Source organism: Pygoscelis adeliae, unplaced genomic scaffold (genome assembly GCF_000699105.1).
Source record: "Pygoscelis adeliae isolate BGI_AS28 unplaced genomic scaffold, ASM69910v1 Scaffold149, whole genome shotgun sequence".
NCBI classification, from domain to species: domain Eukaryota; kingdom Metazoa; phylum Chordata; class Aves; order Sphenisciformes; family Spheniscidae; genus Pygoscelis; species Pygoscelis adeliae.
This window is the reverse complement of record NW_008825494.1, coordinates 2900472-2913929: the sequence shown is the minus strand read 5'-3', so window position 1 is coordinate 2913929 and position 13458 is coordinate 2900472. Positions and strand designations below refer to the sequence as shown.

The window sequence follows — 13458 nt, the reverse complement described above, 5'->3', positions numbered from 1 at the left end:
TTTGCTTGCGTGCGCAGCTTTTGCTTTACCTATTAAACTGTCTTTATCTCTTCTCTCCCTTCTCTCCCTTCTCTCCCTTCTCTCCCCCATCCCACCGGGGAGGGGAGAGTGAGCAAGCAGCTTGTGTGGTGCTCAGCTGCCAACTGAGGTTAAACCACATCATTAAACCTTTACTCAACAGTTCATTGAATCTCTGTTAGATACTTTGAACACCCCAAAATTCCATCTTCTGGAGCTGCACAGTTGATCAGAAAGCCCACAGGTGAATTGTGCTCAGGTGTTTGGATACCACATTGCTCAAGTGAAGTCTCCATCACCAAAATTCACACCCAAAATAGTAGGGCTGGTTTTATTCAGATCAGAACCAACCTTAAAACGGCAACAGTGTTTGGCATAGAGTGGTGTTAATAGCAAGAAAATAGGGAAAAATTACACTAAATTAACAGGAATGAAAGGGACTACAGCTGTCTAACATGTAATCAAGTAGAGACATTTATATGGCTTTACGGAGCCCAATGTTTTTTTTAAAACAGTTGTTTTCAATAAGTTGTGTAAATAGGATACACAGGCGGTAGCAAAGAACATCACATTTGTCCTCCCACATGACAGTTCTCACAGGAAGCACTGTTTCACAGTCTTTATGGGTGAGTGGTCTCAAGCAGGGATAAATGGGATATCCTACTGTAAATATTTTTGCTGTGAATATCTCCCAATACAAATCCTATGATGAAAACAAATTCTTTCCTAAGCTATTATCAGAAACCAATATTTTTTGACACTTCCAAATTATTGTTACTCCCAGAGAAGACAGAGAATATTAATTCAGCTCTTCAGATGACATAGAAAGGGAGAACAATGACAGAAAAATGCAAAACCTGAAAATATGCACAATGCTTTCAGGATCATGCCCAGCTAACCTTACCACTGTAATCTAAATTAGGTACTTAGGCTCATACCCTGTTCCTCTGGGCAGACTGATTTAATCATGTATCAAATAATTTCTCTCATATTCTTATCCCATTACATAAAGTTATCCAATCCATTCTTCTCTTATCTATGTATCCCGCACCATGATATATTCACAGTCAGCCAAAATCTGCTTTGAAATAAAATTAGAGTATTTCCCATAATACCTACTTTCTTTTTGTGTCAGATAGGTTCAGCATTTATCTGCGATTCTCTTTTTTATCACATCATGTATCACAGACACACAGGGGTGGTTGGTATTGAATTACAACAGGATGAAGGAACATGACTTATTTTATGTTTGAAATACTATGTATCTTTATAAGGTTATAAATGACTCTCTTAAAGAGAAAATTAAAATCAAGCTGGCAATTTTATTAGCAAGTAGAAACAGATAATTAAAGCCCCTACAACAATGAGAACTTCTTATGAAATTAAGCTGGAACCAAATTTTTCATTGGTAACAAAAAGGTTTCTGTGGGTCGTTTTCATATTCCATAGGGTGGACTGAGCTAGTGGAATGTTATATTGCAACAAACAAACTCAGACATATATTAGTAAAAATTAAAAAACTAACATGAAAATGAAGAATCTAGATTAGAAGAGACATCTGCAATGCTATTTCTTTTATCTTATTCCTCGATAAAAACAAAGCTCTCTTGATTATTCTACAGTCTTAATGGATATAAAATCACTATCTTAACCTCTGGAAATCATTCAGGCAACAAGACTATACTGTCCTTATCTGACCATTTGCCAAGAGAAATAGTACTGTCCTACATTTGGGGTTTTCCTTTATGTTAAGCTCTTATTTATGATTTAATGTTTCCCTGATAGCTAGACTAAAAATCATAATATGTATATTATCTTTTCCTGCCTTCTGCTTACTCATATATGCTGTCCCTGAGCAATAGCCTTCATATTATTAACACATCTGATGTTTTCTACAGGGTCAAGACTACCAGAAAAATTGCTCTTCTCTCCAGAGGCATAATGCTCATTTGTTTGTTCTGATGCTTACCCTTGACCATGTACAGCAAATATCCCACTGCTCTCTACCATCTCCTTTTCCAAACCCCACTGGCTCACAATTATTTCTATTTTTACCACTTAAATATTTGTCTTTGTGTCTGTCCTTCAATTCACTTACTAGATCACATAACACACGAATTCCCTTTTATCTCTGCCCATTGATGATATGTTAATTAGAAACATAATGTAGGAAAAGTATAAGAACTAGGGGCGCAGGGAAACAAATATACTCACACTCAAGTAAGTAACATGAAAGCTGAAAGAGACTTGGATTTAACAGTGAATAGTAAATTAAAGAGGAATTTGAAATGGCCTAGATTAACAATGAAAAGGCAAATAGTTCCGTATTTTGTATTTAATCTTATCTTTGTAAAATGGGAAAAAATAAGAGGACTGTGCCTGGAATATTGTGTTCAGCTCTGCCTTCTGAATTACTAGAAGGATAATGAATAATTAGGGTACATATAAGACTTTTTCAGGAGGAGAGATTAAAACACATAAATACAGTTTGATGAGGAAGTTTCCAAGGTGGAAAAGGAGTATAATTTGGCTGGACTGATTCCAAAAATGCAAGGGCATCTTTAAGCAAATTGCTACTTCTGAGCTTGATCTTCCTAGGACTTTCAATTTTCTTTTTGTCTTAACATTGCTTCCTTTCCTTTGAATTTGAGGTGGTCCAAATGAATCACCCAGTGGTGGTTATTCTTATTTGCCTTCAGATTTCTGGGACTGGTTGAAAGCTGAATCCCAGAATGACTGAGCTTGGAAGGCACCACCAGGCTTCACAAGTACCCTGGGGAGTGAGACCTCCAGCTGGACTTTGTGCTGCTGATCACAGCACTGAGAACCTCTGCCTTCTCCATGTCCTTTGTCAGCAGGTCATTTTCCCATTCAGTGGCAGGCTCACGTCCCCTAATCTTCCTTTAGCTGCTGATATACCAGTAGAAGACCCTTTTTGTTGCCCTACCACCATTTATAATAGATTCAAAGGCAAAAATACTTTAATGGTTATAAAGTAAGTTTATTACAGTATTTGTATACTCTAAGTGACATGGGGACCTTCTGATTTTGATGGAACATAATGAAGTATCAAGAAAAGCTCACAAGGGCCAGAAACAACAAGTTGAATTCATAGCAACCGAGGGATCTTTTCTCACAGGCAATCTTGCTCTTCCCTCTGTGAGCACTGTTCAGACAGAACTAGTTTCTACATGTGTTGACAGGTAATGTGGGAGAAAGGAACAAAACCTAAATGCGTTCTGGGTAAGATACTTGGTGACACTGGCCAGCACATGCGCAGCCAGGCATGTATGGTTGGGACCTGGTATCTCCTCAACCAACCTCAACCTGTCTCTGGACACCAGGCTGCTTTAAAGTCCTTCAACACAGGGAGGGAGGACGTATGCCTTTCTCTCTCCTTTCTCAGTATAATCTTTCCCACCTAAATGCCATCCTACTGGGACCTCCTTACAGGCACAGCACTTCCAGCACATGGGCCTGAGTTGCTTGGATGGTGAGGATGGGACAGCAAGGCTGGCTGTCTTCCCCTTACATCCAGCTGTGTCCAGCAATCTGAAAGGAGATGAGTGCCCCCAGGTCCTTGGGGAGGTAGGACTCTTGATCCAAGGAAGGAAGCAGTTAGATGTGGCTTTGAAGGGGGACTTTCCCCAGGATGTTAGATTTCTGACAGACTATAGTATTCATGGTCATTCAGGCATGCACCCCCCCGGCACAGGATTTCTTCTGCTGAAGGCACTCCAGATAGAAGCACATCAAGCTGGTCAGACCACAGCATTCGAGGCAAGTTATCACACCTGGTGACCTCTGGCTCTGGCTGGGCAGCAGAATAGCATTGTACAACTCACCAGCTGGGCTGCCACTGCTCCCCTCTTAAAAAAGAGAAGAGGAATCTCGAACTGCACCAAGTGCTACTGCACTAAGGCACATGGGAAAGGTCATGAGCCCATCAGACCTCTTACAGGGCACAGAGCCTGGTTCTTGCCTTTTCCATTCTCTACACAGAGTCATCGTGATGCCTCTCACCACTAGGCACCCACAGCCTCCAGAGCCTCTCCGCCCCTGTTGTGTCAAGGTGTACTCACTAGACATGCTTAGCAACCCTGCCTAGAGTTCCTCCTCAGACCACCATGTCAAAACATGTTTGGCAAAAAAAGCTGCTTCTAGCAAAGTCCCCCATTAATCATAGTTGCATAATTTTGGCTTAGCATGCAGGTAGTGAGGAAGGGTATGGGAAGTAGCATACTGTGCTCTATGACCCCAGATGCCACCCAGGACAGACATGTCATGGGTTCCCTGCACAGAGACACTTGAGAAGGACAAAGCAATACCAGCCCAGGTTGCACTGAAGACAACTTCGCAAAAGCCAGGCAGCACAGGGCCATCATCTCCCCATACATGGTATCCATGATTTTTCCCTGGTGACTCACAGGGTTTGCAAGATGAGAGAGTAACAGTCTGTGTCTATACTGGTAGAAGCACCACAGAGGACCCTGAATAGGGATGTGAAACCTAATGAGTGATCCTGGACAAACAGGGAAGAAATGCAGAGGAATCACTTCATGCTTTGAAACAACCTTCATAAATAAAAGTAAGAAAGATCAAAATCCTCCAGGGATATATATAATACCTCTTAATGCCAGGAGAAGCCTCAGGAAATATTTAATTGGGGCACATTCGACTGAAACAAATATTTTCCTAAGACAAATTATAAAGGAGCTCATGATCTACCTGCTCGGTGATTGAGAAGAAACCAGCAAAAGCCGGCTTTTATTTTCTTTCTGCTAATTAATATCCATTGCTATCTTCCTGTGACCACTCTGGATTCAGTTCTCACATCTTTGCTCACAATGGTTACAGCCTTCCCCAGTAATCATTTCCACTGAAAGCACACGTATGGAAGGTAATTTCAGAACATCTGCGTATTGTCTTCAATCTTCCCACAGAATACATTCCAGTGAACACTGCTGAAGAGACTAGTCAGGCTTTGCATCCTTGTTTCTGCTTAGATGCTCAGTCAGTGTCACGGAAGCTTTAAGAACTTTTCATTACAAAATCTACATAGAAGACACATTGTTAATGCTAAATACAAGTTAAATCCCCAAATGACAAGCTGAACATCTGCGAAACATGAACAGAACAATCCACAAGCCCATTATTGCTGTATCGCCATATTTTTGTACAAGGGCTTGACTTCCAAGAAGTCTGTTAGCTATCACTGTATACTACATAAGACTTTACTGCAGTCTCAATGGTCCTGACAACCAAGACTATGATTTGATAGGCATTCTGTCTTTCTAAAACATATCATCAGAAAACTATGGGTGAAGAGAGAAACTGTGCTATGAGCAGCACATGCTCATAGCAAGAATTTTAGAAAGAACAGTTCAGATCATCTTTCTTCTTAGGGTTATCATAGGCTCTGCTCCAGACACTACCGTATAATTAATCACATTAATTACGCAGGTTTGAAGGCTTTGAGGTAAACAATGTAAAGGAAAGTTGATAGAGCCAAGAAACTAAAATAAACAATGTAAAGAAAAAAGAGAAAAAAATGTTGGTGTGAACTTAACAGTATCCTTTGCCCTAAATATGCAGAAAAATAAGCAAGGAATTATGTTTTAGTTAAATCAACTACACTTTAAACTTTAATTTCATGTCTAGTCCTCTATTTGCCAGTTTCCATTTAGACCTTGCAACCACAGTCTCAAAAACTGGAGGTGTTTGAAAAAATATTAAACTGTTTTATGCATTAAGTACATTAAGTACATCTTGTCCCTTAAAAACCTACTGATGAATGACCTGCGGAGGAACTTCCATTATTAAACAACAATTATTAATTATTAATTAAATAATTATTAAACAACAACTTGAGCTGTTACTAGCTGCTCATCACACTTTCACTCATAGATGCGAAGCAGCTGGTCAAAAGAAGTAATTGCTTCTAGATAAATAGGTTTACTCATTGGATCATGGAGTAAAGTTCTATTCAGTCTAAACTGGGACATCCCACTTTCTTCTGGAGACAGACTGTCCGTGAAAATGTGCATATGAGAAACTATGTTTAAACTGTATTTCCCAACAAAGCAACAATTTCGTATCACTACAGAACTAAAGATAAATTGTGCTCCCACCACCTTTATGCATTCTATCCACTATGCAAAAATAAAGTGATCTGCCCTCCACCCACATTTCAATTGCTAAAAGTAAATTAGGAACACAGGTCTGTTTTATAGACCCTTTCTCCAGATTTTCTCCTTGGAAGACCCGTTATTTGCCTAGAGAAAAAAAAAAAGACAGGTTTAAGGTGAGAAGTTTAAAATTGTACCTGAAAAACTCCATGAAAGAGAAGCCATAACCATGCTGTTCAGCAATTCCTGCACAAACAACATTCGCAGATGCTCCAATCAATGTACCATTACCTGCAGTTCAGAAAACAAATACCAGTTTATAGTTGTGCTCTGTTTCTTACCCTTCCTCTGTTTATTCTGTGCTAAAGTCCTAAGAAGTACTAGTTAGAAAAGAAAAATCAATTTCTGTTGCATAGGCTTGAAAAGAAACATACAGACAGTATCTCCACATCCTATAAATAGCTTCACGCTTTAAAAGATAAGCCTGGTACCATTCTCTGATTCTACATAAGCCAGAAAAATAGGGAAGGAACATAACACTGATCTAGCAGTTGTCAAAATGACACCAGAGACTTGCATTCAGATAAACTTGCTGATTTTGGTTTTACATACAGGAAGGTGCCGTCAGATGGTCTGAAAACAAAGGATGAGATAGTTTGAGGGTGCCTTTTTTCCTTACACAAACTTGACATTGACAAATTAGTGTCTTTTTTATAGAGAGGGTAACTAATTGCTAAGATTATTTTTTTTTTAACAGAAATTTAAAACACAATACGTGGGACAATGGAGGGGAATGGATCTGTTTCACATCTCTCTGCTAAGGGAAAAGGATCACCACAGATACAAAGTTTGCTTACTAAACCACAATGGTTCTTTAATTCATAAAAGAACATAACTTTATTCAGTGAACTTCACCAAATTACATTATACAGGTCCCCTAAAGAGAGGAACACACCAAAGGAAAATAATATGTCATGTTTATAATGTGCATCTATTCTCTTGGAAGAACTACATACTTCTCTTTTCTCTTAAGCCTTTTCCAGTAACTAATTTATTCCTGTGTTTTCTCTAAACTTTCAACAATGTGGCAGTGTAAAGAAGTCAGGTATTCAGAGCTCAGAAAGACTGACCCATTTTCTATAGCTTTCCCATGAGTCATACCTCAGACTTAAGAAGTGTTGTATATTTGACTTGAAAAAGCAGATGTCTTCAGCAAATATTTCTGATCTTAAGCACGACTCAGGAAGTGACAGTGACTCCTACATTCTGTTCCTTAACTGAAATTTTGAACAAAAGAGGTAGCGATCTAGGGGAAAATTTTTGTATGCTATGGCAAGTAATCTCTTTTGTCATACATCATTACATTAACAATCCATTATTCTAAGCACAAGTCTTCCTTTGCTCCCATTGGCATATAGTTACTCTTCTCATTTTGGCCCTGTTAAACATTACTGCTCAGTGGAGACCAGTCTTCTGGACTGACTTTGAGAGAAACAGATCAGAAGGCAATTAATGCTCCAGTTAATTGCTTAGACTTAGTAAATGTTTCAGGTCACCCAGAGATCAATTTACCAAAGAAGAGGTCAGAATAAAGGGAGAAGGATTATTCCCCTAAGTATTCACACATGGTACCCATATGGCCTTCTGCACCTGAAAGTGCACACAAAATAAGCAGACTTCTAAAAATATTCTTAAAAAAATAATAGAACACTCTTAAATTCAGATAAAATGAAGTGACAGAGTTCAGAAGTAAGGAAAAGGAGAGAAAAGATGTGATGTGGAAACATTGGAGGAAGGAGGATCTTCCTCTTCTAATTAAAAAAAGGGAAGCAGAAAGAGCTTGATTGTGATAATTTTGATCCTAGTTTGGATTCAAAGTCATACCAGAGTCACTGCATACCGAGATACAGGTTTTTGACTGGTCGTTCTAGAGACAGAGCAACAACTTTGAGAAATCACTAAACCCCAAAAAGTCACTCAGAACTTTTTTTTTTAAAGTTGATTTCATGGAAGCCAAACCTTTCCAAGAAAAAGCCCTTGTGTGGGCAAGTTAAGATTTTCCAATTGCGTTCAAAGAGAAAGCATGATTCTTATTCACTCCAGGATGGTTAATTATCATCAAAATAAGCAGCAAACCGAGATTTTCATCCTGGAGCAGAGATCTGATCATGAATATCCATAGTCTCAGGTGAGTGCCCTAAACAACACTTATTAAGAACGGGATACTGATTCTGTTTTCTCATCAGCAGCCCCAAACAGCTCTTGAGCTGATCCCATTATGGAACAAGAAAGAAGCTGAAATCTTGCAGACAGTGTGAGATAAGAAAAACATTCCCCCCCACTCCCTCCAATCCCAAACAGATATTTTATTTTATATCTTTAATTGTCCCATTCTTTTTTTTTTTTTAAATTCCTATTTTTTCTGCTCTCCCAGGAGCTATGCTAGGTGAGCTACTTCCTACTTGCTCTGTTTTTAAGGCTTTGACCTTGCAAAGGAGCTGGAGCTGGGTGCAGAGGTCCTCTCTGTCTATGAGGAGCTCTGCTGATGTTAGTGGAACTGCACATCAATAGAAGGGTATCCCTACGGATCATAAAAACATCTTGGAGCATTCTTGTGAGACACCAAGGGCTATTTGTGACCTAAGCTTCTTGTCATACTCAGTGAATCACGCACCCGCCCACGTGCTTCAGGTGTGGAGAGAAAAGATGACTAACCTTACCAGAGGGCCAGAAACCTTTAAAAAATGGTGTCTAGGCTAGCACTGGTCATTAGGAACTGCACAGCTCATTTCCCTTCCCCTGTCTTTGCCCCAAAGCATATTTTAGTTACTTTAATGCATGTTTAAAGATATGAAATTGAACTTGGAACATCAGCATTCCTGGTAGGCTCTGGCATGCGAAAGCCAAGACGCAAAATGTGTGGCTTAATGCAAAAACAGAACAAATGAATACAGCTGATGTTATTAGAGGAGTCAGGCAGGAACACTTAAGGAATTTTAAATTCCAAAACAAATCAGTAGTCTACAGCCTCCAAACATTTCATAAGAGGTTTCTGCTCTACGTGTAGCACAATCAAACTTTAGCATCAGAATGAAATTAGTGTAGACAAAGAATATAGCTCTGGCTTCAAATTAAAGAAACAGGACTTAAACTGCACTTGTCCCATGGCTGTGACTAGATACTCCCACACCATTCTCCTAGAGAAGCTGGTGGCTCACAGCTTAGACAGGTGCACTCTGTGCTGGGTCAAAAACTGGCTGGACGGCCGGGCCCAGAGAGTTGTGGTGAATGGAGTTAGATCCAGTTGGCGGCCACTCACGAGAGGTGTTCCCCAGGGCTCAGTTTTGGGGCCGGTCTTGTTCAATCTCTTTATCAATGATCTGGATGAGGGGATCGAGTGCACCCTCAGTAAGTTTGCAGACGACACCAAGTTGGGCGGGAGTGTTGATCTGCTCGAGGGTAGGAAGGCTCTGCAGAGGGACCTGGACAGGCTGGATCGATGGGCCGAGGCCAACTGGATGAGATTCAACAAGGCCAAGGGCCGGGTCCTGCCCTTCGGCCACAACAACCCCATGCAGCGCTACAGGCTTGGGGAAGAGTGGCTGGAAAGCTGCCTGGCAGAAAAGGACCTGAGGGTACTGGTTGACAGCCGGCTGATCATGAGCCGGCAGTGTGCCCAGGTGGCCAAGAAGGCCAATGGCATCCTGGCCTGTATCAGAAATAGTGTGGCCAGCAGGAGGAGGGAAGTGATCATGCCCCTGTACTCGGCACTGGTGAGGCCACACCTCGAATACTGTGTTCAGTTTTGGGCCCCTCACTACAAGAAAGACATTGAGGTGTTGGAGCGTGTCCAGAGAAGGGCAACGAAGCTGGTGAGGAGTCTGGAGAACAAGTCTTATGAAGAGCGGCTGAGGGAACTGGGGTTGTTAGCCTGGAGAAAAGGAGGCTGAGGGGAGACCTCATTGCTCTCTACAACTCCCTGAAAGGAGGTTGTAGCGAGGTGGGTGTCGGTCTCTTCTCCCAAGTAAGAAGCAATAGGAGGAGAGGAAATGGCCTCAAGTTGTGCCAGGGGAGGTTTAGATTGGATGTGAGGAAAAACGTCTTTACTGAAAGAGTGGTTAAACATTGGAACAGGCTGGCCAGGGAAGTGGTTGAGTCCCCATCCCTGGAAGTATTTATAAGACGTGTAGATGAGGCACTTAGGGACATGGTTTAGTGGGCATGGTGGCGTTGGGTTGACGGTTGGACTCGATGATCTTAGAGGTCTTTTCCAATCTTATTGATTCTATGATTCTATGATTCTACAGTTGAGATCTCCAAACAGCATGCGCTGTCCTATATTGTACATGGGCTACAGTAATGCCTTCACATAATGAAGTATTATGGAAAGGGTTTCTGCTTCAGCAGTGAATTGATTTCCCCAAGTAGATTTCACTTGAGGAGAAATTGTCAACTTAAATGTTATCTGAAAGGAGCAGCATTTCTTTTTCATTTGTTCAGAGCACGTGTGAGGTTTAATTAGGTATTGTCTCAGCAGGCTTCAAAGAGCTACGCTGAAATTAATGAAAGAGGCAAACTTTTGTTTCTCCTCCCAGGAACATCTGTCTCCACTGCAGATGTTTAACTCAGTAGTGAAACAGCAACACTGTGACCTCTGAATCATGGAAAACTTGAGACTAGGTTAATGTATATGGAAACCTACACGTTAAATTCATTCCAGTTGATGCAAATGAAGAATAAGCATTTTCTAGGACTTCACCCAATCTTGACTTCATCTTCGCATCATCTTCAATCTTAAAAATAATTAAGCTTAAAAAGCACAGCAAACATTCTTACTTGCTTGTTTGTATGCTCAAAATGTAATAACACACAGGTGAACTGTATCAAAGAATAACATTGTAATAACTAACCTGTTTTGATGACTCCTACTGTAACTCATCCTTTATCACAAGGCAGATGGTTATTAAGAAACTGGATTCATTACAATGAATTAAATATTATATTTCTAATATCAACAGTATGTGATATGTATGAGGTAAGCCATACATTTTATCCTGCATATCTATTCTGCCTTTTAGTCTTGGTAGACTACAGGCGTTATTGTCAATACTAACTACGCTTAATAATTCATAAGCACGAAATCAAGAAAGACCTTTTTCTTAATGCAAAAAAAGATTCTCACTTTGAAGAATGATCATAGGAAGGTACAGACATGTCACTTAAAGAGCTGCTGCTGCCTAGGCTACAAAGAAAATGACAGAGGAATCCTCATGGATCATACTCATTTTTCCATGGACCTACCCTGGCTTTGCACAATCATTGCAGAAGCACAGTAGATGGTCTTCTATTGTTTCTGTCCTGAAAAGGTGACATTAAAGTATCTTTCTGGTATTTCTCAAGGCAAATTACTTTGAATATCTTTAGGGAATGTGAAATCAACTCAAAGTATAAGAGTATAAGAAAGTATTTAACAGCTTTGGTTAATAAGAATAAATCTATAAAGGAAGATCCAAAACCCACATGTTAAAAGGTGCCTTTGCATCTCCAGCTACAAGCTACAAGCAGGAAGATGTTGAGAAGGTTTGTTAAGCCTGATTTGATACCTGCAGTATTCACCAGCCCCGCTTCCTCCAGCCTTCTGCTTCCATTTGTAGCTACTTCTTCTAAACCCAGTGTTCAGTTATCACCTATGCTACATCGCTCCTTCAGATACTGTCAAATTCAAACCCAGAACCTGCACACCACACATAATACACCTCCCTTGGGTTCAGACAGCCTCTCCCTCAGTAAACAGAGTTTGCCCAGGTGACTATAATCTGCAATGCACTGAAAATCAATGCTGGGGGAATGGATTAAGCTTACTAAAGGAAGGGGCTGGGAAATTGGGGAAGAATCAAAACAAAAAAAAGGGAGAGATTTTGCATCAATAACATGTTTCCTCTCACTTTAAGCCTCCTTCTCAGCTGCTAATTTTTACTTGTCAGCAGCACATCTATTATATCTAAATACCATTAGTTCACAGGTGTCTCTTTGGTATTGCCCCCTCAAGAGCAAGCCTAACCCTTCGGTTTGCTGCATTAATATGTTTGCCTGAAGAATCACCTCAAAGTGCCCGGCAGGATTAGTGTTTATTACTCAAAGTACTGAGAAATCAAAAGGAAGGGATTATCGCTAATAAAGCTATTTGGCCTAGCATGAGCAGCCTTTATAAATAGTAACTTTCTCAAATATAAAGGAGATAGTACCTCGTGCAACAGCAAACTTAAGAGTGGATTGCTTACAGAAAAGTCTTGCTTTGTTGTGAGCATTACAGACCACTTCCTCTCCACATGCTCTGACAGTGGATAACAAGCTACACCTATGCTTAATCAATAGACTTTCTGCATTTTTGTCTTCTCTGTCTCTCTGGTTAGCTAATGCAGAAGCAGAAAGTCTACCCTGTTTTCATGTCAACACAAGGCCTTAGAACAGCTTTTCCCTGACCTTGGACAAACACCTGTGCAAGGCCCAGTTTGACACAGACACAGCTGTTTGCGCTGCTTTGTCCCAGACAAGGGCTCTCACTCTAAAACCAGGAGTTTGCTACAGAATCATGAATAATTTTAGGGTGAGGATTCTCAGCCCTGCTTTTTGCTGTAATCCAACCATCCCGTTATAGTGTCAAAGCAAAACTTATTGATGGAAGCCAGCTCCTTACTTCCCATCCATTTTCAAAAGCAAACTCTGTGCAGTCACCCATATGCTTCACATCGTTAAATATAGGTAGACTGACATGTGCTGCTTCCTTTCCATAGCATATTCCATTTCTCTACTTAAAGCACAAACTGAGCAAATGTAACAAATCTGGCTGCAGAAGTGAACACTGGATAGTTATGGTTTTGATAATGAGTACAGGGATCTCATTAGGTCATGCAGAGAGGAAATGAGAAAGGCAAAAGCCCAGCTAGAATGCAATCTGGCCGCTGTCATTAGAGACAACAAAAACTGTTTTTACAAATATATTAATGACAAGAAGAGAGCCAAGGAGAAACTCCATCCTTTATTGGATGCTGGGGGGAACATTGCCACTGAGGATGAGGAAAAGGCTGAGGTACTTGATGCCTTCTTTGCCTCAGTCTTTAGCAGTCAGACCAGTTATCCTCAGGGTACTCGGCGCGCTGAGCTGGAGGACAGGGACGGCGAGCAGGATAAACCCCCCATAATCCAAGAGGAAGCAGTCAACAACCTGCTACATCATCTGGATGCTCACAAGTCTATGGGGCCAGATGGGATCCACCCGAGGGTGCTGAGGGAGCTGGTGGAGGAGCTCGCC

At 40.7% G+C, this 13458-nt stretch overlaps 1 protein-coding gene across 1 annotated transcript in view; it reads right to left on the bottom strand.

Moving 5' to 3' along the window:
- The window catches only part of OCA2 (oculocutaneous albinism II), a 180867-nt gene that overhangs the window by 36741 nt on the left and 130668 nt on the right, over positions 1-13458 (bottom strand). The window contains exon 22 of the mRNA XM_009331292.1: positions 6344-6437. Within this exon, the coding sequence (XP_009329567.1) occupies positions 6344-6437 (94 nt within the window). The remainder of the gene's footprint in view (positions 1-6343; positions 6438-13458) is intronic.